This window comes from Perca flavescens, chromosome 7 (genome assembly GCF_004354835.1).
Source record: "Perca flavescens isolate YP-PL-M2 chromosome 7, PFLA_1.0, whole genome shotgun sequence".
Taxonomy (NCBI): Eukaryota; Metazoa; Chordata; class Actinopteri; order Perciformes; family Percidae; genus Perca; species Perca flavescens.
Genome location: NC_041337.1, coordinates 8,696,364 through 8,721,768, shown reverse-complemented (window position 1 = coordinate 8,721,768; position 25,405 = coordinate 8,696,364). Strand labels below are relative to the sequence as shown.

General features: G+C 39.3%; 1 protein-coding gene across 1 annotated transcript in view; it reads right to left on the bottom strand.

Moving 5' to 3' along the window:
- The window catches only part of LOC114558162 (sushi, von Willebrand factor type A, EGF and pentraxin domain-containing protein 1-like), a 191,074-nt gene extending 169,241 nt beyond the window's left edge, over positions 1 to 21,833 (bottom strand). Inside the window, exons 1-5 of the mRNA XM_028581946.1 lie at positions 21,758 to 21,833; positions 4,020 to 4,112; positions 3,712 to 3,900; positions 1,093 to 1,192; positions 49 to 125 (exon numbers count right to left, since the gene is read on the bottom strand). Of these exons, the coding sequence (XP_028437747.1) occupies positions 49 to 125; positions 1,093 to 1,192; positions 3,712 to 3,900; positions 4,020 to 4,077 (424 nt within the window). The 5' untranslated portion in view covers positions 4,078 to 4,112; positions 21,758 to 21,833. The remainder of the gene's footprint in view (positions 1 to 48; positions 126 to 1,092; positions 1,193 to 3,711; positions 3,901 to 4,019; positions 4,113 to 21,757) is intronic.
- Between the last annotated feature and the right edge of the window lie 3,572 nt (positions 21,834 to 25,405).

Sequence of the window (25,405 nt, the reverse complement as noted above, 5' to 3'; positions counted from 1 at the left end):
GATTTTATTTAGTCATGTGTCTCATATTAACACACAGAGATGACCAACCTTCACATTCAGGCAACCTGTCCATCCACCCTTTGGCTCCACAAAGGATTTGACCTTTCTTGGGGACCGTATGGAAGCTAATTAGGGAATAAATAAAAATGTAATGTAAAAATGTTTTGACTTTAGACAACACATGTCAAGAAGAATCTGTGTAAGCCCCTTTAATTCACATGATAACACCAGTGTTGGGGAGTAACGGAATACATGTAACGGCGTTACGTATTCAGAATACAAATTATGAGTAACTGTATTCCGTTACAGTTACAATTTAAATAGTTGGTATTTAGAATACAGTTACATTGTTAAAATCAATGGATTACATGACGATACTTCTGTTTCACGAGTTTATTCACTCTGAATAAATTAAGGCAACTTAATACATTTTCCAGAAGCCCCGATATGAAATAGATGTAATAGATGCTGTAGTTTTACTGATCACCTTGCTACATTGCTTTACATTCTCCTCTGTGCTGATTTACTAGCTCCAGAGCCGTTTAAAGACTGACTAGCCCCGTTTGACATGCTAACTAACGTTAGCTAAAATTAGCTTGTGGTAGCTTAGACCGCGGTTAGATTTTTGTAGTATGCAGTTTGGGACTACCAATAAAATAATCTATCTGCTTGTTCAGGTACACATTCAGCTAGTTGGAATAAAAAGAACACACCATTATAGGCCTGTTTAGTAAGCTGGATGTGAAAGCCGCATTCCTACACTTATAAACGCAATTCAATGTGGAAGTAATCCTGAAGTAATCCAAGTATTCAGAATACGTTACTCAGATTGAGTAACGTAATGGAATACGTTACAAATTACATTTGTGGGCATGTATTCTGTAACGAAATACGTTTTGAAAGTATCTTTCCCAACACTGGATAACACTGACTGGTAAGCCCCACTGAACACCCACTTTGATTAGAATAATTTTTTTGATTTGGAAACATGATGGTTGCTGACATTTTAGAGGTAAATACATTTCTTACAATTACATTTTAAAAACTAATTATCTTAACATGAACCGTCCTAGTTATCAGTTTATTACTAACCCGGGGTTGCAAGTGACCACTAGTTTATCACCAAACTGTGTCCCTTCAGGGTAATCGATATTTCCGTTGTCCACTTCTCCAGCATTGCCACAGTTCCACCCTGAAAAAAAAGATAACCCTCATAAGGATTTAATCATACGCATATGTGGCATCCGGTCTAAAGTTAAGTTAAGATGACATTTATATGTTGGTAAGACTAGGCCTGTCATCTTAGTCAATAAATCAATTAATCACACGATAAAAACAAATTAGGTCGATAATTTTTCCGACCGCGATAATTGCTATTTGCATGCTTCCTCTCTCTCTCTCCCTCTCGCCAGAGCCGGCCCAGCCACTAAGCGACCTTTGCAATTGCAAAGGGCCCCGTGGCCAACAGAGGGCCCCCTAGGTGACCAGACGTCCCGGTTTGACCGGAACAGCCCCGATTTTGAATTGCTTGTCCCAAGTCCCGACAAAAGCCTGTCGGTACGCTAAAATGTCCCGGTTTACACCAGGCGCGGCGTGAGCCGATTTTGCCGCATCTTCAGCCCCGAATGTTTTGAGCGTAGCCCTGAATGTAACTTTGTCCAGTTTATTTTTCCGAGGCGAATAGAACGGGCAGCTACGTGCGGGGTCCGACCATGCTGTATTTGGTGCTACCACCTAGCAACCGTCTCTACGCAAGGGGGTAAGCTTCGCTTCAGAACTCAAACCTCCTATGGCGCCATTTTGACGCTACAAAGAGATCACCTCCCGTTAGCATTTCACTATCTAGCATACATTTTGGAGCCACTTTGACAGCGAATAACTTTACATCTGAAGCGTTTAAAGACTCTATTTGTCCATTGTTTATTTCTAAAGAAACACGACAATGTATAAAAGGCTCCATTACCTTGTACCTCACGTTATGGCTCCATAGCAGACGTTTTTGTAAAAATAGGCTAACGATTGTGTCATAACCAAGTGACTTACTGTCGCACAGTAGAGGAATTATATTTTTAATAATATAGTACAGGAGGCAGTTTCGACTTACGTTAGCTGTTTAGGTTTAATTACTAATGTTAACTAGCATTTTAGTTAGCAATAATTAGCCTGTGCTTATGTTATCTCCTTACATATACCTACACTCTCCGTCTCTGTAAGATTGGGAATGATTGAGATTTCTCTTGGCACACCTACCAGAAGACTTACAACTTTCAGACACGTTGCTCATGTCATATTTACGTTGTCTCTGTCACTTGGAGGCTGCGCAGTAAAGCAAGAGATCACCGGAAAAGTGCTTCTAATAGCCTTCACTGGTCTCCGTCCAGAGCAACGGGGTCTATTGGTCCATTATATATATGTCAATGTCTCTACGTGAGGAAAGCTGTGAAAGCTGGGTGAAATTTTCGGAGGAATCCTAGCCAAATCAGTGTAATACATTGATGCCATCAACACAAAGTTTAGGAATACTACCGATTTAGTTTGAAGTTCCTGTGACGTGACGTTTACAGTCACGGTTCAGACTCAAACACACAGCACTCTGAAGCAGACATGTGCGTCACTTAGTGTCCACTCTCGCTGTAAAACGCAGTTTCAGGTTTATAAAGGACGCTGCTCAGTAGTTTCGGTTTTCCACCTCCGACATAGAGCAGCGTATAGCCACTTCCCTAGTTTGTTTTGTATATCTATATATATATATATATATATATATATATATATATATATATATATATATATATATATATATAGATATAGATATAGATATAGATATATATATGGAAGGAACAGAATACAGAATAACCTTTTTTCTTTTTCGATTGACAACACTTGAAATGATAAAGGCACTTGCAGATTACAAAGTAGTACAAAATGTAAACCATACCATGGTGTTTCATTTTTACATGTTGTGTGTATATATATATATATATATATATATATACACACACATACAAGTCTACAGCTGTCCACTGTCAGTGTGTCAGAGGCTCCTGGACGGTGAACTGAGACTCCGTTACCTGCTTGTCGGTCAACGGTTAATGATTCTGCTTTCTTTTGGAAGGCTGGCTGGCAAAAAACGCCACGTACTAGCTAATTAATTAGCTTGAGGTAAACGATAGCAATCAGTAAACAGAAGTGATGTAGTGTGTGTGTGTGTGTGTGTGGTAGCTGCACTTTCTCCAAAATGAAGACTGAAAAACAGAACTATTTTGGTACAAACATTTACTCGCCATGTGGCAGACAGCCATATAGATAGATTTAATTTATTAATTATATACTATTATTTAAATGTAATATTTAGTGTTTAATTTAATTAATGAAATAAGACATACTAAAGGAGATCAAATACATATTGTGGATATTTAAAATGTCTTCCAGTTCCAGTGTTAATATTCTTTAGAAATAAAAGTTTATTGATCTTTGAAAAAGTGTACCTCCATTATTATGCCATTATCATTATATTAGATGAAAATGGTCTCAGAACGACAATATTATCGTTTATCGCAATCATTTCTGGGACAATTTATCATACAGCTAAATTTCTAATGGTGACAGGCCTAGGTAAGACGCCATTTCCCGGTTGGTCAAAGACCAGAGAATATTGCCACATTATTGCTGCTTTTACAAATTTGAATGTAAAAATAAAGTGTCATTATTCACTCTCGCATTTCAGCGTCAGAGGAGTCCAGGCACCAGCAGTACAAGTAATGGACCAAAATCCTCCTGCAGTCATATAGCCAACATTGCAGGCAAAAGTCACTTTCTTCCCCTCTGGGAAGGTTTGTAAAAGAATGTCTTCGCCCTTCAAACCCATGTTGTCTCCTCCTGCAGGTTTGGAGCAGTTTTGAGCTACAATGAAAAATACAGAAAGAGAAAGGTGAACATTAGAAGTGAGGACAAGATAAGTAAACAGCAAATGTATAATCACACATAGCCTATGTCACAAGCTTATCTGCTCTGCCACTCACCTTGAGTTGTAATGACAAGACCAAGACTGCTCAGCAGTAGGAAGTAAGTGACAAACATGACGGAATCTGCCAAGTCTGACTGAAGTCTGGGAGCTTTCTGGCAAAGAGAAACGCAAAGTTAAGTAAAACAGTCAGAGTGTTAACTTAATTAATACGGTTCATACTCGTGCTGATTCCATTCAAGCAGAGCCAACTCTGCGTAACACATTAAACCACAAATAACGATAAATATTCAGTCTCAAATAATGTATATATACTGGTTCAAATTCGATCTTTCTTAGGGACTGTTCGTTTTTTATTTAAGGGGCCACCCAGGAACGGACTGGGGCTAAAAACAGCCCTGGACTTTATCCCAAATAGGCCCATCATTCGGCCATTCGCCCCTAGCCGTGCGCGACAGACACTAGCCAGGAAGTCCTGATACTATGCCACAATACTGTAGCCTATCAGACAAAGTATTCACAGCAAGTAACATCTCAAAACCAATGCTGATAATTGGGGTTGTGTTTATTAGCCATTTGCGGTTGGTACCATCTTTACAACTAAACACTCTCTGTAGAGACAGGTGTTTAGGCTTTTGCTGAGGGTGGTGAGCAAAAAATCGTTTGTGCTGCAACTATCTTCAACCTGAATAAACAAATGATTTTAAAGACAGGTTATTAGCTATTATTGATATAATGTATTGCTTTGTGTTAAAGAATTAGCATTAAATAACCTATTTAATATTTTGTCAATGTCATATTACACTTTTGATTCATATTAATGCTGTGAAATGATGAAAATTACTTTCATAATCAACCACCAGGTGGAACCACCAAGTGAAATTGCAGTCAACCCACGATTAATTTCTAACGGGTTTAATGTTTCAAATTAACCTAACAGGAATTATTAAACATGTTAAGTTTTACTGCACTAAATGGCACGATACTTTTCATAATCATGATGCACACCCATGTTGATAGCTGACTATGCAATTCGCTAAGATAGGGATAAAGGCAGCCTTAATATAAAGTGTCCTGCTCCTGGCACTTAACCACCTCTTGCTGATGTGAAATGAACTCTGCTGCCTGTCCCTCATCATGACCAGGCTGTGGATTGGTGATTGAAATATTGCATGTGACAATGTTTCCTCTTTATGCATTTCACTATCTAACATACAATATATCAACCCTGTTCATCACCAGGTCAATGCAGCTATCTTTCTCTCTCCTATATGCACTCAGGCCCTCAACCACAAACGTTTCTACAGCTGCAGCTTCATACTGAAGCAGACAGTCACACAAAGCAATTCACACTAACATGTCCCTAAGCATGTTTATAGTAATATCATGTTACTCATAGGAATAATTAAACTGGATATTAAACATTATCTTGTAAACAGAGGTTTCAAAGCAGCGGCCTCTGAGATAAAGAAGTCATGACCAACAGATGTTCATCCTGAACAGAGAGCACTGTTTAAACTGATCTGAAACAAAGAGCACTGTTTAAACTGATCAGGAAACAACAAATTTTTGACCTGCTCAAGAACACTGATTTCCGATCGGACCACGGACCCTGAACGGACCAGAGGGCCACGACCAACTGACCGGGGGAATAAATACGCTGAGCACTAATGAAACTTTGTCTTTCCACTAGTAGCCTTCGTTACTGAAAGGATGACACGTCGCAGCGCTGCCGAGAAATCCATAGCCTTACCTCGCCGGTCGAGTTTGATCTGAACAGTATCTTCATGGTACTAAAGGGGGGGTCCTGGTGAAGGAGATTTTCCGTCTCTCACCAAATCTGCAGAGGGTAACTTGCCCTGTTTTCCGAGGAAAGGAGGACATCACGTCTTCGACAGTCGACTCTAACAGAGCTCGGAATCCAACTGCCGGAGGGAGCTTTTCGGTTTCGTTAACTCACTTACTGTTCATTGCGGAGGATCCGCCGAACAACTAAGTGAACTGCACATCCAAAAGTAAGAGGCTTAATAGTGTTCTGGCCAGATCAGAACAGGGTGTGTTTTATTAATATGTAACTGGCTATTGTTGCCATTTGTGTTGCCATTAATATGATCTGATCAATACGGTGCTATTATTGCACGCTTTGAGTATTCATCCGTTTGGCTGTGAATGTATCATTTGATCACAATACTGTTGATATGTTGTGTTGAGTAGCTTGGTAAAACTGTAATTGCTACCTGCTAACTCCCCTTTCACAGAGTTTTAGTTACTGTGCTGCGAGATAATCTCCGCGAAAAATCAGCTGTTAGCCACCAGAGTGGTTATAAGGAACGTTCCCCCTCAGTGAGACAAAATACTCAGAGTCTGCCCTGACTGCACGTTGGTCCAGGCCTGAGTGACTGAGGGGGGTGGGTCATTATTGATAACTAAGATCAGTTTGTCTCTTTCTTTACCCTTTCTTCTTTCACTAACTACACATTGATGATTTTGAAGTTAATAAATTCTACTATACTTTAATTAGCAGTTGCCTGTGATTGTGTGCTTATTGTGATAATTGCTGGTTGAACACAGGTCAGTGCTCGAATTCACCCTTCCTTTAAAAAAGATTACCACAGAAATGAGACTGTTTCACAGTTTGATTATTGGTCCCTGACTTGCAGGGTGGTGCCCCGTTTTGATCGTTTGTCGATTTGATAAAGTTATTAATAACCACATTCATAACTTATATTATCTTATAATATTCCGAATCAGAAATACTAACTCCAGGTATACAAACAAATAAAAACATATTATCAAGACTTTTAACATATATAATAAAAACAAATATACAGTAATAATATATAAAATATGAAATGTACAGTGTTAAAGTGCAAATAGTGCAATAAAAAAGAGAAAGGATTGTCTATGTTGAGATGATTTTAGTGCAATAAAAAAAGAGAAGTGATTGTCTATGTTTGAGATGAGATGATTATAGAGAGGGGGTGTGTGACTCTCTGAGGGAGGCGTTGTAAAGTTTAATGACCACAAGCAGGAACGATTTCCTGTGGCGCTCTGTGGTGCATCTGGGTGAGAGGAGTCTTCTGCCGAAGATGCTCCTCTGCTGGGCCAGTGTGTCGTAGAGAGGGTGTGAGACATTATCCAAGATGGACTGAAGCCTGGGCAGCATCCTCCTCTCAGCCACGATTGTCATAGCAGGGTTTGAGGTGAACCAGGTTGTGATCTGACCTGCCCAGAGTGGGGAGAGAAGAGGAGGTGTGTGCTTCCTTAATGTTAGCATACATCAGGTCCAGGGTCCTCTCTTCTCCGATAGGACAGCTCACATATTGCCAGCAGTTCAACATCCAGGATATGACCGGGATAACCCCATCTGCTGTTTACTAGAACGGAAAGCCCCCCGCCTTTCCGCTTACCGCTCTCGGTGCAATATAATATTGATAAAACATCTTTGATAATTTGCCTTTGATAATTTACCAATGATTGAATCTGTACCCTACGAGTACCCAACAATCAGTAACACAACATTTAGCATGATTATATTTTTAAGCAATCATATAGTTTCAGCTGTTTTTGGGTTAATACTAGTGCTGTCAGTAAAACGCGTTATTAACGGCGTTAACGCAAACCCATTTTAACGGCGTCAATTTTTTTTTATCGCGAGATGAACGTTCTTTTTGGCCTAGCAAACTTTGTAGTTTTTTTTCACATGCTGTTGCAACAACTAGTAACGTTAGAAAAACTACAACAACACACACTAGCTACACCGGAAACAAAACAGGCACGCTGCACACACTTGTTTGGGCTTGCGAGCCGGCCAAAGAGTAGTAGGCTAACGTTACGTTTTGGGTAGATGGCGAGCGCGAGACGGGACGCGAAATGGATGCCAATAAGATTCTGAATGGAAAGTTTACTTTTAAAAAGTTGTCGAGGGGGACAGTAGTTTCACGCATACACAGCCTGTACTCCACGGAGAAAGCAGCCATACTGGAACTGCTGCAAAGTGCAAACGCTGTCTCATTAACCGGTGATCACTGGACTTCAGTGAGTAATCAAAATGATTTACATAGGAGTAACTGCACACTATATTGACTATGTATATTAGCATAAGGTTTTAGGACTGTGTTGTTTGTATAATTTTTTTTTTGACTGTTTTTGTCATTTGGGACATTGTCCAAACCCTTTTCTGTCCAGGAGAATTGTTACATTCCTTTCAGAAAAATTTAAAGGTTACAAATGTCCTGCATTTTGTTTGTACTGTATAAGCAAAGTGTTAGTGTTACATCTTAGTTAGGTTAGGTAGGCCTTCTTGGAGGAATTGTGCAATAATGACAGATTCACACATTTTTCTTTTGTTTACAGTAAATAAATACTAAACAATTACAAATCTTAAAGTCAAGTTCATAAAGTAACTTTCTTTGCATTGATTTGATTCCCAATCAAGATACATTGGTAAGAATTGCTTTCCATTGTCAATATGTACTTAAAAACAGTTCTGAAATGCATAATAATACAATTTTATTCATGTGATTAAACATGTGAGTAATCACAATTAACTATAGAAATTTGGCGATTATTCGCGATTAAATTCGCGTTTGACAGCCCTAGTTAATACATTTGAAAAGCAGTAATATAGTTTTAGCTGTTTTGGGGTTTTCAACTGAACCTCCGTTCAACAACATTGAACTTTACATTTTCAAATTATCATTTTACATTTCAAATTTGCTTTTTCAGTTTCCTTTTTCAAATGTAATTATGGCATGAAAAAATAATATTTTTTATTTGATCTCTCTTCGTTTTCTCTTTGAACTTTTAATTTGAATTATGAATAAATATTTCCTCCATACAGCAAGTCCTATACGAACGTCACACTCAACAGCCAGCTCCAAATGGGTGAACAAGGCCTCTCCACTTCGCCGTTTAGTGGAATAAACGTATAAAAGACCAAATCTACACAAAACCCGCAATCAAATTCTAAGCTGACATCAAACGTATATACATGGCATTTAGGAAACCTTTATTGCAACCTTGGCACGGCAAGGTGTCCAGACATAGTGCAACAGTAATTTTTGTTTTTTTGCATCCTGCTGTTGCCAGCGGGGGCCGAGACTGAGAGCTACATGGATAAATATGCACCAAACAAGGCACTTTGAAATGTTGCTGTTTTATGAATACAAAAGTTGGGTGACCCTCCCCTCAACAAAGAATAAAAAGAAATGACCCTCCCCTATTTTCCTCCGGTGGTCCATTCCATAAATACCGAATGGTCCCAAATATGTTGAGTCCTGTCCTTAGTTGCCTAAGAAAACAACACCCCAAACCACATTCAAACTATATCAATATTAACTAACTAGCGTGAAATTGTTTATGTGCCTAATTTTACCGAGCTATTTTACACCTTGTCTTTAGCGACAGGTTCGCCTGGCAAATTCAGCATATGTTTTACAAAGAGAAATACAAATATGCCAATAGCAGTAACCAGGACCAGCGATTGCTATAGGCGATTGATTGATTGATTGATTAGACTTTATTGTCCACCTTAGTGGAAATTTGTCTTCGACTTCTCCGACATGAATGACACCAATATAAAATTACATTAAAATACACACAGTTAACAGTACAACTCTAATACCATCAACATGCAACAACAGGAACGGAAAACAGTGCAGACAATTAAGATAAGGTAGGTTTTGATCTACAATTAACACATTTAACATTTTAAGTTAAGTTCATGTATGGCATGGGGAATAAAAGACCTCTTATAAATGTTCCGACTCGCCCTTGGAACCCTGAATCTACGGCCAGATGGAAGCAACTCAAACTCCAAGTGTAGTGGGTGTAGGGTATCTGCTGATATCTGTCTGGCCTTCCTGAGTACTGCATTATCAAATACATCCCCAAGCTGCCTTTGTGACTTGCCAATCACCTTCCCTGCAATATTAACAATTTTGGAAAGCTTGTTTTTATCTTTCACATTCAGATTACCATACCAGGCAGTTATATTGAACTGTAAAATACTTTCTACTAGGCCCCTATATGCCATCTCAAGAATGCATTGACTGAACCCGAAACTCCTCAATTTTCTAATTAAAACAACCGTTGGTTAGCTCTCTTAAAAATACTCTGAGTAAACATTAAAACTTAAAGTGTGATCAATGATTGTACCCAAATACTTGAAATTTTCAACTACTTCCACAGGCCGGCTGTTAAGTACAACAGGGTTGAAGTTACTAGCCCCTCTCGGTTTCGTTTGTATTATAAGTTCTTTTGTTTTAGTCACGTTAATTTCCAATTTAACAGTCCTGCAATAAAGTAACTTGGCTAAAGTAAGCTTCCTCATGTGCTGCATTATTTTCTGTCCTACCAAGGCCATGTCATCAGCATATTTAAGTAAACTAACATTGGTGCTGTGCACAGTCATTTCATTTATATAAATAGAGAACAACAGAGGTGACAACACACAGCCTTGTGGTGCTCCAGTATTTATAACAAGCTCATCTGAGTAAACCCCATTCATTTTCACTCTCTGAGGGCGGTCAGTTAAAAAACTTCTAATCCAGTGAATGAGCCCGCCATTCACATTCATCCTATGAAGTTGTTCTAAAAGAATGTCAATTTGTATAGTATTAAAAGCAGAAGTAAACTCAATAAAAAGAACCCGAGCAAGCGATTTTGGTTTTTGCAAATGTTTAGCTATTTGATTTACAAGAGTAAGAGCTGCATCCTCTGTGCCCCTGTGTGGCCTATAGGCAAATTGAAGGGGGTCAAGTTGATTCTCAACAGAAGATATTAAATGGGTGCTGACCACCCTCTCCATACACTTAGCTAAGAGTGGAGTGAGTGCGACTGGTCTAAAGTCTCGAAGGGCTACAGCCTTCGAGACTTTAGGCACAGGTATTATTGTGGATTTCTACCATGAATTTGGAAAAACAGGTGATTTAGGCGATTGCCTAGGGCGTCAAATGTGTTGGGGGCAGCGTGTCCCCCTTAGGTCTACTTCTCATTCAGGGCCGGATTGGGACTCATTTTCAGCACTGGAGTTTCATGCCTTAGACCGGCCCACTTTAGTTCAAGACTGACTATATTAAAATAATGTAATTAAAACCTCAGAATATAAGTCTGCAATAGGCGCACTGTTCTCTACAGCCTTGTAATTCATTGTATTTTTGAAAAATATCATTTCCAATTCAGTGCAAAAACAGTAGCCTAAGTTTTGCTTCACAGTGAAGATTTATTAGAACAGTAAATAACAGGACAGTATCAGAATCTATTTGCATTTTTACTAAACAAGTATGAAAAAACACCTCAAAATGAAGTGATTTTTTGCTTAAAACAAGCTACATTATATGCCAATGGGGTAAGAAAAATAATTTATTTGTTTATTTGTTTATTTATTGAGGATCCCATTAGCTGAAAGTCTATGCAATCAGCTAGTCTCCCTGGGGTCCATTCTAAAAAAAAAAAAATTACATTACAACAACAATATACACATTTCAAATCATAACAAAATCGCATATACACATTTCATATCTATACATACATACACAAACACATACATATATACAATCTAGTTTCCATTAATAGGACTAAATATTAATACAATATTAATATAATTACTTTAATAAAAACCTACATCAACACAAAACATCTAAGATTTCTTTTAAATGACCGCTTATTACAAAGCTGACGCACTTCAATAGGAATGTTATTCCAGATGACAATAGCTCTATACATGACAGTTTTCATCATAAATTTAGTTTTTGGATAAGGGATTGTTATAGGACCAGTATTTGCCTTTCTAGTGTTATGATTATGCACGGAGTTGCAATACACTAATTGATTAAACTGAGTAATCGGCATTTTCACTGTCAATGTGTTATATATCATAGTACCTAAAGTAACTGTTATTCTTTGGTGTAAAGTGAGCCATGAAAGAGTGGAATACATCTAATCTCTACTTGTTTTAATTGAGCAGCCCAGTACAAGTCTTGCTGCTTTATTTTGCGCGACCTGAATTTTAGTTAAGTTATTTTTAGTTGCAGAGGACCACACCTCGGTGCAATATGACAAATGACATAATACTAATGACTCTGTTACTATTTTTAAAGTTTCCTGATTTACATATTGACAAAAAAATTTTGTTATTGCAATGCCACATCCTATTCTGTTAACAATCGTATTTATGTGTTCTGTCCATGAGAGACTACTATCAATAACCAAACCTAACAGTTTAGCCTTTTCTACTTGTTGTATTCCTTGTCCGGCTATTTGTAACTTTACTTCCGATCCTAGCATAAATTTTTGTTTTGATCCGATGATCATACTATTTGTTTTGGAAATATTTAATGCTAATTTGTTTCCACTAACCCACTTATACACCGAATCTAATTCTCTAGACAGAACATGATTAATTTTATCACATGAATCTGAAGCATAGTAAACAGTTGAGTGCATCTGCAAACATTGTCATTGATGCTTTTTTTAACAGTTAAAGGAACATGCCGACTTATTGGGAATTTAGCTTATTCACCATAACCCCCAGAGTTAGACAAGTCCATACATACCCTTCTCATCTCTGTGCGTGCTGTAATGCTGTCTGACGGCTCCAGCGGCATCAGGCCAGCACAGAACATGCAGGTGAATGGTTCCAGTAATCCTACTGCTCCAAATAAGTGACAAAATAACGCCAACATGTTCCTATTTACATGTTGTGATTTATAGAGTCTGGCGTGTACAAAAACAACATAACATGAGACACAGCCGTCTTCTAACTGTAAACAAACCGGGAACTATATTCTCAGGCGGAAGAATATAGTACTTGGGCGGAGTGATATGCTCGCAGCAAGCCTGTCTGAGAATATAGTTCCCGGTTTGTTTACTAAAGAAGACGGCTGTGTCTCATGTTATGTTGTTTTTTGTACACGCTGTGACTCTACAAATCACAACATGTAAATAGGAACATGTTGGCGTTATTTTGTCACTTTTGTCACAATTTGGAGCAATAGGCTAGTTGGAACCAGTTACCTGCAGGATCTGTGCTGGCCTGATGCCGCTGGAGCCGTCAGACAGCATTACAGCACACACGGAGATAAGAAGGGTATGTATCGACTTGTCTTACTCTGGGGGTTACGGTGAATAAGCTAAATTCCCAATAAGTCGGCGTGTTCCTTTAAGGGCAAATCGAAGAAAAATAATTCTTTTAGATTTAGCTTGTTTTAAGCAACAAAAAAACAAAATCACTTAATTTTTACATAATTTCTCATGCCATTTCACTTGTCTAGTAAATGTATCTTGAATTAAGAATATTTCGATATTTGAACTGGAAACAAGTAAGATACAAAGTAAGAAAAGCATTGTTTTCAGTGATAATGTTTGCTTATTCACACACTATGGTACAACAGCAGCTTACCTGTGTCTTTCACAGTGAGCGCATTATAGTCTCTTCACAACTGGGTCCTGGCTCTGTTTCTGACACTAAATGACATTTTTTACATTTATTTCTCACCACAAATATCCCCTTTTTACAAAGTTTTCAAATCAAGTCAAGTCAGTTTCATTAATGTATTGCTGAATCACCAGGTATCATTAATTATCTCAGGGCATTTTTCACTGAGCAGGGCTCTTCACTACTATTAGTTCTTCTAAATGACAATCCTACCTGCCCATTCTGGTGTGTTGGGCTCATGACTGGAGCTTGGTAACGTTACTGGGCTTTGCTCTTCACTGTTAGCAGCAAACCGGACTAGAGGCGGCTGCTGCTGAAGAGCTGCAAGAAAACGTTTGATACATAAACGGTGGTTTGCAGAAAATGTTGTTTTGCGCGGTCGCTAGCATCTTGCACTGCTCCTAACTACCTTTACGTTAGCTTACTTACCGGCCTCGTCGTCTTCATTTGTTTTTTTGAGGAAAAATGTGCTCAGCTTAGAACATTTGGCCGCGTCAGTTTCCAAAGCTTTCTTCTTTTTTATTCTGGCCTTTTCAGTGCCGCCTTTGCGCTTCCTGTTATCCATTTTTATCTGACTTTATTTTATTTTGAGCAACTTGCAAGGTGCCATGTCGGGGGCGGGGCCAGGGAGTCAAAAGATAATCACGTCATCATTAACCTGCAGGCTGCACTCTGCGAGAAAATATTAAATAAAAAGAGTGGGACTGCGGTAAAATAATAAATAAAAAGAGCAGGACTGCAGTAAAATAATAAATAAAAAAGTGGGGCTGCTCTGAGTGCAGGCAGCCTAGGGACAGTATCCATATTTCAACCCAGTGCCATGACAACAACGGCCCTCACGGCCAAAAAAACAGACCGGCCCACCGGGAATTTATCCCGGTGCTCCCGATTAGCCAATCCGGGCCTGTTCTCATTAATAATAGAATTAGAATGACAAGCAAAATAAAACACGTTTATTAAACACGATCATCCTAGGGCGCCCCCTCAGCCACACGTTTAGGCTACTTGTCAACCTGATTAGATTGAATTGATGATTATTGTCAATCATTTCCTAATTGGGGGAAAACGTTTCTGTGACGTGACGTTTCCAGCCTATGGGTCAGACTCAAACACACGGAGCTCTGAAGCAGACCTGTGTGTCGCTTAGTGTCCACTCTCGCTGTGAAAATAGAGACGAGCAGCGGCACAGACCACGGAGCTGCTGCAGCTTTAGGTTTATAATGGATGCGCTCTGCTGTGGGCATGCTGTGGCAGATGTGTCCCGTTTGTGCTCCGTTTATTACTGCCGTAGTTTCGGTTTTCCACCTCCGATGTAGAGCAGCGTACAGCAACTTACCTAAACTCTGTCTCATTCAGAGACCAGAGTCTCAAAATGGGTCTCTGAGTCTGTCAGGAGGTCTGAGATCTAGCGTATCAGCAGAGCAATCACGTAATGCACAGCAGACTATGGTGCAGGTGGATTATTTTCTGAAATATTGTGTACTTTTTATTCTTGTAATAGCCTGTTATCACTATTTTTTTTTAAATATCACAACTCCTCCAAATCTCAGAGGGCACAGATAAGATATATTTTAAATGTGCACAAAGTTTTGAACATGAGCAGAAATCTTGTATGTTGCTGCCTCCGTCTTCCTTCATTAAAACAGACTGTGGCCGGCAACGCGTCATTCATATATCTATATATTAATAGATCTATACCGACAACAGTGGTAGATACTCAGGGTGGGGAAATGGGGACATACTAAAACGCTTAACGTGAAAAAGCTTAAAAGGTCCCATGGCATGAAAATTTCACCTCGAGGTTTTTTAACATTAATATGCATTCCCCCAGCCTGTCTATGGTCCCCCATACCCCCCATACTGTATCTGAAGTATCTTTTATATAGAGGAAATGGGGATAAAAGAGACTTCAGATACAGTATTAGGGGACCACTAAGGTCTATATAAAAGACTTCAGATACAGTATTAGGGGACCACTAAGGTCTATATAAAAGACTTCAGATACAGTATTAGGGGACCACTAAGGTCTATATAAAAGAGACTTCAGATACAGTATTAGGGGACCACTAAGGTCTATATAAAAGAGACTTCAGATACAGTATTAGGGGACCACTAAGGTCTATATAAAAGAGACTTCAGATACAGTATTAGGGGACCACTAATGCCTATATAAAAGAGACTTCAGATGATTTGACTTCCGGTTTGGGCCATGCTGGAATAGGAAGCACGAGAGACGAGCTCCGACCTAACTTGCTTAGAACTTTCCTTTAAGGTGTTTTTAACGCCGTAGAACTGAACAACGACGGATATTAAAGTGTTACTTAGCCACAAACGTATAATGAGCACCTCTACACACAAATAATCGACGACGCGGAACACCATTGCTAGCAAGCTAGCTACTATGGCCTCCCCTGCTAACGAATGCTCCTCCAACAACGATGATGGAATCTCCATGGGCCAGCTGGTGGAGGAGCTGTCCAAGTGGTGTGTGGTATGCTTCCAACGATTCCAGGAAAAGGAGCGAGTGCTGCGATGGGCCAGACGACATGACCTGAAATACAAGAATTCTAACCTGAGAATATACCCAGATTTCAGCGTCAGTCTGTCAAGAAGACGTGCGGAATTCAACGACATCAAGCAAGCACTTTACAAGAAGGGAATAAAATTCCAGCTGCTTTACCCAGCCTGCCTGCGAGTCTCTTTCGGAGGAAATACACTTACATTTGACACACCGGAGGACGCCAAGGCGTTCTACAATCAACAGGTGATGACCCCAGAGTGACCCGACAGTTTGCTTGACAGCTTTGCTCTGAACTTGTTACGAAGTGGCTGTGTGGCTACTTTGGCTGACTGCCAGCGGCTATTTTTATCGCAGTTAATTTTTTCGGACCGAACTGTGCTTGAGGAGATGGGTTGTCTTAACCAACTGTTATAAAAGGACTTAAGCGAACATTTTGAGGTAAATCTGTGTTATGTGAATTTGTTTGTTTGGGACCATTCTATACTGGGACTTATGCTATAACGGTGGTGGCTAATGTTACACTAAGCAATATATTAATGTTAGCTAAATGTTACTGTTTAACGTTACTATCGTTGCCCAAGCTCACTGCCGGATTAGCCCGTGACGATGTGGCGAATGTTAGACGGCGATATTGATTACCTTGAAACTGTTTCTAGTTTAACTTTTAGAAGGTCAAAGGCTCTCCCGTAGGTTAACGGTTTAGTTAAGACACAATGCATCCCCGGAAGATTCAGGATCCAGTAGGGGACCAGCTGTCTGCCTATGTTCTGGATGCAGACATTGGATATTTTTATGTTATTTTTACTGTTGGGATGGGTTTGATTATTGACACAACCAATTTTTGTTCACGCTGTGTTAAAACGGGTTTTTATACTGCCAAAGGGGATTTTTGTACATTTTGTATGACTATTATTTTGGATGAGTTGTTGACGAACGGCCGCCTTTCTGCCATGGGGTGTACTCTCCACCCCCTCCCCCTCTTCCCTCTCAAGACACATGTCTGATGACACAAATGATAGTAGAGCAGAAGTAAGCGTGTCTTCCACCCGATGTATAAGCTGGAATGTTAAGGGCTTGAACGGGCCGATTAAAAGAGCACGGATATTTTCCCACCTGAAAAAATTAAATGTAGGTGTAGCATTTTTACAAGAAACCCACCTTACCATAGCGGATCAAGTTAGGCTCCGGAAAAACTGGGTTGGACAAACTTTCCATTCTGCGTTTAACACCAAGGCACGGGGAGCGGCAATATTGATCCATAAAAAAATATTGTTTACGCCTTCAAAAACGATCTCTGATCCTCAGGGACGGTTCATAATAGTGTCCCCCAGTCGTACTTATAAGTGTATATGCCCCTAACTGGGATGATGTTGGCTTCATTAACAAATTCATCTCGATTCCGAATCTAGATTCACATAGGCTCATTCTTGCTGGGGATCTGAATACTGTGACTGACCCAGCTATAGATCGCTCCAATCCTAAAACTTTAGCACGTTCCAAAATGTCCCAGGCTCTTTGTGATTTCATGGATCAAACTGGCTGTGTGGACCCATGGAGGTTTTTCTACCCACATAAAAAGGAATTCTCTTTCTTTTCACACGTCCATCATACATACAGAATAGATTACTTTTTTATTGATAAAACGCTCCTTCCTTCTGTAAAAAATGTGGAGTACACTGCCATAGTAGAATCAGACCATGCACCTGTGGTTCTTGATTTTCTTTTCTCTCAAAACCTAGCACAGCGCAATAACTGGAGACTGAACACAGCCTTATTGGCAGACAAACAGTTTTGTGAATTTGTATCTAAGGCAATTGATGAGTTTTTGTTGTTCAACAGATCAGACTTAATCTCACCATCTACTTTATGGGAGACATTGAAAGTTGTCATAAGGGGAGAAATTATTTCATACTCCATATCACGTAATAAAGCAAGAAAACAGAGGGAGCAAGAACTTATCAACTCTATAAGAAAAATAGACCACCAGTATTCCTCGGCCCCAACTCCGGAACTATATAAAGACAAAATTGCTCTGAAAACGCAGTACGAGTTATTACCGACACAAAAAACAGAGAGACACCTCCTCTGGTCAAAAGGGCGCTACTATGAGCATGGGGAAAAAGCAGGCCGCTTGTTAGTTTACCAGTTGAAATGTAATTCAGCATCTCGTATGATCCCACAGATTCGCAGTGGTTCACAGTCAACAATAGATCCAGTGGAAATAAACAATGCTTTTAAAGCACTTTACTCTGACTTGTATACATCTAAATTTCCACGAGATACATCAAACATGTCACAGTTTTTCAATGATCTAGATATCCCTAAAATAGATGTGGCTGTTAGAACTGACTTGGACAAACCCTTGCGACTTCAGGAAATCTCTGATTCCATCCAGAAAATGCAAAGTGGCAAAACCCCAGGGCCAGACGGCTACCCTGTGGAATTCTACAAAAAATTCTCATCCCGGCTAGCTCCCATCCTTCTGGAAATGTTCAATCATTCATTGATTCAAGCAAACCTACCACAGAGCTTAACAGAGGCTTCTATCTCACTCATTTTGAAACCCGGTAAGGACCCGCTTGAGTGTGGGTCGTATCGGCCAATTTCACTCCTAAACACAGATGTAAAGATATTAGCTAAACTCCTTGCCTCAAGATTGGATACTGTAATGCCCCATATAATCTCAAATGACCAAACCGGATTCATGAAGGACCGCCACTCTTTCATAAATATTCGCAAACTCCTGAATGTTGTGCACTCTCCAGCGTCCGGGGAGATTCCAGAGGTGGTCGTCTCCCTGGATGCGGAGAAGGCATTTGACAGAATCGAGTGGGGTTATCTGTTTGCCGTCCTTGAAAGATTTGGCTTTTGTTCTAATTTTATTTCTTATATCCGCCTGTTATATACTTCCCCAAAAGCATCAGTGATAACTAACAAATTAGCTTCCCAGCTTTTCCCTCTGTCGAGGGGCTCCAGACAGGGCTGTCCCCTCAGCCCACTCCTGTTCGCGTTAGCTATAGAGCCTCTGTCGATTAAGTTGAGAGCATCGCACGGCATACGCGGGCTCCACAGGATGGGAGTTGAACATAGAATTTCCCTATATGCAGACGATTTATTGCTCTATATATCTGACCCAGTGTCCTGTGTCCCTAATATTGTGGAATTGTTACATATTTTTGGGCTTTTCTCCGGTTAAAAATTGAACCTGTCTAAAAGTGAATGTTTTCCACTCAATAATTTGGCTCTTCAGATTTCAGATAATGAACTCCCCTTCCGTATTTCCAAATCTGGCTTTAAATACTTAGGCGTACAGATCACCCGTAACTTCTCTGATCTTTACAAAAAGAATTTCAAACCTCTCATGAGAAAATTAGAATCAGACCTTCAGAGATGGTCAGCCCTATACCTCTCTCTCACAGGTAGAGTTAATTGTATAAAAATGAATGTTTTACCTAGATTTTTGTATTTGTTTCAGTGTCTCCCTATATTTTTGCCCAAATCCTGTTTTCAGTCTTTAAATAAATTGATCTTTTCCTTTCTGTGGGATGGTAAAAATCTTAGAATCCGGAAAGAATTCCTAGAGAGACCCAAGAGCCAGGGTGGTCTAGCACTTCCCAATTCAAGGAATTATTATTGGGCGTCAAACATACAAAAAGTTAAATACTGGTTTCAGTTTCCAGAAAGAGAATGGTGCCAAGTTGAAGGAAACTCCTGTTTATAAACATCTCTCTCCGCTTTAATTACAGCAAAACTACCTTTCTCACCATCACAGTATACTCCAAACCTTGTAGTACGTTCTACTCTCAAAATAGGGGCACAATTTAGGTGACACTTCAAACTTCTTGAGTTTTCTATGTGTAGCCCTATTTCTAACAACCACCTCTTTCCTGCAGCCAGATTGGACCATACCTTTACACAGTGGCACAGAGTCTTCTCAGATGTAGTGACTTTTATATAGACGGTCTATTCGGCAGCTTTAATGATCTTACTAAAAAATGTAAACTACAACGGTCAGATTTATTTAGATATTTCCAGGTCCGTCACTTTATTCAAACATGGTGCTCAACCTTCCCAGCCTTACCAGTAAATTCGGGGTTGGACAATATCTTACAAACTCCTGTGCAGCATAAAGGCCAGATTTCAAATATATCCAACACTCTCATCTTTTCGAAAAGTGTCATTAGATAAAATCAGAGCTGATTGGGCTGAAGAACTTGGGATGGAGATATCTGATACAGCCTGGGACTGCGCTCAGAGTAGAGTTAATGGCACATCCTCCTGTGCCCGCCTTAACTTGATACAATTTAAAGTCTTTCACCGAATTTATTATACCAAATCAAAATTGTCCAAGATATACCCAGACATTGATGACAGATGTGACCGCTGTAACTCTACTTCAGCCGACATGGCTCATATGTTTTGGACCAAAATTAAAAGAATTTTGGTCAACGGTTTGCAAAATTTTAAATGAGGCATTTGGCACAAATGTAAGGCTGAAGGCAGAAATGGCCATTTTTGGTGTATTTGTGAGTGAGGTCTCAATGAGCACTAACAAGAGAAGCGCATTTGCTTTTGCCTCCCTGTTGGCCCGTAGAAGGATAGTACTGAAATGGAAATCTCCTGAACCACCATTTTCATCAGTCTGGCTTAACGACCTGATGCTATTCCTGAAATTAGAAAAAATCAAGTATTTCTCTAGAGGATCGACTGATACGTTCCATAAGATATGGGATCGGTTGTTGTTGTACTTTGAGAGGCTTAACACCCTCCCCCTAGATAATATAAGGCCCTAACAGCTCTACCCAATACACACAGATGCGTTGTCTGATGCCTGATGTGATTTCCCCACGAAGTGGGAACTGCTCTCTCCATCAACCTCATTACATATCATTATTATTTTTTATTTTATTTTTGTACTTATTTTTTCTCGCTTTTGTTTTGTTGGTAATGGCAGTATGTGGGTGGGATGGGATTCATTTTCAAACAAAAAAAGAAATCAAGACACTGTAACCAAATGATTAGATCTGTATTGTTTGGCCTTTCTTGAATAAAAACATGGTTTAAAAAAAAAAAAAAAAAAAAGAGACTTCAGATAGGGGACCACTAAGGTCTATATCAAAGAGACTTCAGATACAGTATTAGGGGACCACTAAGGTCTATATAAAAGAGACTTCAGATACAGTATTAGGGGACCACTAAGGTCTATATAAAAGAGACTTCAGATACAGTATTAGGGGACCACTAAGGTCTATATAAAAGAGACTTCAGATACAGTATTAGGGGACCACTAAGGTCTATATAAAAGAGACTTCAGATACAGTATTAGGGGACCACTAAGACATTAAAAGCATCCAAAGAGCACCATGACATATCATGGGACCTTTAACGTGGTTAAATGTACCTAAACAATTATCAATCATCACCATATTTCTCATGGCCATATGTTGTCATGAACACTTAAGCCTGTCAAAAAAACTAAACCGAAATCCAACGATTATAGAAGTTATCTCACATTAACGTTTTCTTCCTCATTACCCCCTATGTTAATGTACCTGGACAACGATCAATTATCACCAACATTCTCTCTCATATGGCTCCTCATAATCACTGAAAACTGTCACAAAAAAAAAAATCTAACCCAAAGTCCTATTATTATACTATCAATGAAATCGCAAGTTCCTGTCAAACCAAGTTGGGTTTAACTAACGTAACTTCAACACACGTTAATATTATATTGTTTTAGTCACGTTCAAATGGTAACGCCGTTCTGTTTTCGGTTTGTTTTAGCGGTGTAACCGTTAGTTTGTTCCAGCATAGGAACAGTGTTTAGACTTACCCAATAAACGCGAAGAATCACTGGCTGCTGCTAATCCACGATGGTGAATGTGGGATGTTCCTGACGGCTGCAGCTTCTTGTCGGAAACAGGCGTGGCCATATCGGTAATCAGTGACGCATATCTTTTCCTGAGCCGAAAATATACAAAGTAGCATGAAATGATTATATTTAAGAAAAGTAGGCTACATATACCTTATAACTGAAGGCTACTTAAGTAGCGGTCAGTAGCTACTTGGGTAAATGTATCCTACAAGTTAGATTCCACAACTGGTGATTTGGGCAGTACATATTCCAATCATCACGTGAGCCTGTTTAAAACTGCCCAGTATGCTCCAACTTGTCTCTAAACAAACAGAACATACATTACATATGTTTTAGCTGTCTGTTTATAATAAGGGTGTTTATAGTATGAGGAAGTGATGTACTTCCTGTGAGTATACTTCCTGAGCTCAAGTTAAGTGTTTCTAAGAAATGTCCCCTTTTCACGGTTTTTCTCAGCTTGGGTTGAGACTAGAGACCACTGCTCAGTTTTACACCACAGTTACTGTACATCTGAAGGTCTGAGATCACTTCCATGCCATAAAACACCCCACCACTGATTCATTGTTTTATTAGTTTCCAAATACCTTGCTGAGGTATTTGCATTTCTATATACTCTGAAGACACTATCCTTGTGCACATAGCCAGCAAAATCATAGAATTTACAGCCTGTAGTTGTGCCTGTAATTGGTTTACACTCACTAAGACAAAAACACCACACAAGCAACAGCATGCTTTACATTTTTGTCTGTACGCACTCCTTCGTCCAATTGTCTCTCAAATCATGTTTCAAAATAAAGCCAACATACTAGAAGTTAGGTCTTCATCAGGACCTAGTTTGGAACATGATGGAGATGATGAGAGCTGAGTGGTTTGTGTCAGGATCTGTGAGTTTGACTTTCTGCTGTAAAAAAGGTCCAGGGCCTGAAACACCCCTCCCTCTTTCATTTGTGTGAAAGAAGGGTGTGTGGTGATGGCTTTGTGGTGAACATTGCTACTGACATCAGGTGTGTGCTAAAAATACACGTACAGTATATACTTTAATTTGCCTATGTTCAAAGCTAAAGACCTGTATTTTTGATGTTGCCTTCATTTGTTATACTGAAGTTGCATTGATGACACTCAATAACTGCGCTTTAATTTCTTATACTGCACTGTAACTTTTATTCACGTATTTTATCTCTCAGTTCTTTAAATCCTTATACTGCACTATCAATTTTATTCTTGTATTTTAATGTTTTTAATCATTTTCTAACTGCTCTTTAATGTTTTATGTAAAGCACTTTGAATTGCCCTGTTGCTGAAAGGTGCTGTACAAATAAAGCTGCCTTGCCTATGTTATCGATTCATGATTAACAGGCCGTAGAAAGTAGTTCAGATGTGTTTCACACTCTTTTAAACAAAATTAATAATATGTACAGTTAATTCCATATCATTTTTATAACAAATAAAAGGGGGATTTTACATGAGAGCATAACACTGGTGATGTAGCAAATTCCTGACTTCCGAAACCTAATTTAACCACAGAGGAAAAGAAAGCAAACCCTGATGCTTATTTTATTTAAAAGGGAAACTACAGACAGAAGTATAAAGAACATTATGCAGTTAAACAAATCACGTGTAAGAATGAGATGACATCCTGTCACAGAGGGAAGTAGCAAGGCTTGGACCCAAATGCAGTTCAGTTCAGAAAACAAAGTTTATTAGCAAAAACTAAGGCTAAGATTAATCCTGGAGTCTTACGTGTTAAATCAGCTGCCACTCTGATCCGAAATAAACGTGTTTAACAGTTATTCCGTTGTCTTCGGAATGTGTTCTGCTTCATTTTATTAACATGCATTACTTGTCACTATTGCTGTCACGAGTTTGATTTAATTCCTACTACTGCAGTTGTTGAGATGGTAATGATAAAAAGTGGGATGAGGAAATGGGCTTTTCCTCAGCTGCTGTCCCCGTGAAATGTGCCCCTGCCCATGCAACGCGGGGAGAGGCAGGGGGAGGCAGGGGGGAGGCAGGGGGATCCTCCCACACCGTGCAGCGGACTCTAAAAGGGGACTTTTAGCGTGAATAATAACGACAATGGCACCTGATCAAGCGTCCTTTTTTACCAAATGGGAGTGAGAATGTGGTGGAATGCCACAAAGCTTCTTAATAATTTTATTTTGGGGCTGTCATTGTCATCTTGGGAGTGAGAAAAAAAAAAACATGAATAATAACAGGCTACATTGTTTTACAGATATGCTTACAGGGTGTATTGAAGTCACTTCTTTTTCTAGTTTTTGTCCAGTCAAGCTTGTTCTGTATGAACATTAATTGTAGAAGGATATTTAAAATTAGACATAGCTTATGGAGATCTGTGCATATGGTTGTAAAACATATTGTCGCATTATGAATAAGCTTTGAAATTAAGCCTAGTCCTTATAAATTTCCCAGGAACAAGAATTATTTTTTATTTATTTATATAGTGCTTTAGAGGCTACTCAAAGACACTTTACACTAAAACCAGCACATTTAGCGCATAAAAACAGATACAGCAATAAAACCAACACATAAAACAAGCATATTAAAGCAATTAAAACGTGGAGTGACTAATAGGCCTAGATTATTTTTTAAATCCATACGTATTCAGTCGGTCCGCTATTGTCTGTCGGGCTTTTTTTCCGTTTGATAACAGCCGTTTTTCCCTTTTTGCATATTATGTTTCACTTCCTCGTAAATTTCCATTAGAAGCTGCTGCTCAGCGGGTGAAACATATGCTGCACACGTCTTTTCCGTTTCTGCATCAGTAAATCTGTGATCGATACCGTGGTCTATTTAAGAAATCCGTGAACGTGCACTTATCCCAGCTATGTACACCTGGCTTGACATAGCTTCACCTACTTATCCTGGCTCGGCAAACGTGCAACCGATTAAGCCGCGATGAGTGGATCACACTAAGTCAAGCTGCGCTTTTTCATTTATCCTGGATTTCTTTATTTTACTTTTGTGCAATAGGCTCCAGGAAGACAGGAACGACCAAACAGCACAGAAAACAGAACATAATGATCCCACAAGAGACAAAGGAAACACAGAGACTTAATACAAAGGGTAATGAGGAAACGAGGGACAGGTGACACTAGGGCTGGGGAACAGGTGAAACACATCAGACAATCACAAGGGCGGGAAAATCAAAAGACAGGAAGAAAAACCAGACAAGACTAGGGAGAAAAGACTTCAAAATAAAACCGTAAATGGGAAAACCAACAGAAACATGAAACCAACTAAACAAAGAAACTTGACAAAGGGACTAGACATGACACATCTGGATCAACTAACACATACATTTTTTTTATTTAACCTTTATTTAACCATGTCAAGTTAAGAAAAACACATCTTAATTTACATTAGCTATAGGCTACAGAGCACTAGACCTAAACATCCTCTAGAAAAGCTGAGGGGACAAACAGAATATGTTGTTACATTGGTCTGGGTCACTCTCACTCACAATAATATCGAGAGACTCTAGCTGTAGGCTACCTGTTATTGGTAACACAGCAAGACAGGGGGCCCATTCTTCGTACGTCGCTAACTCACTTAGCTGGATTTGATTGTTGACGATTTGGCATTATC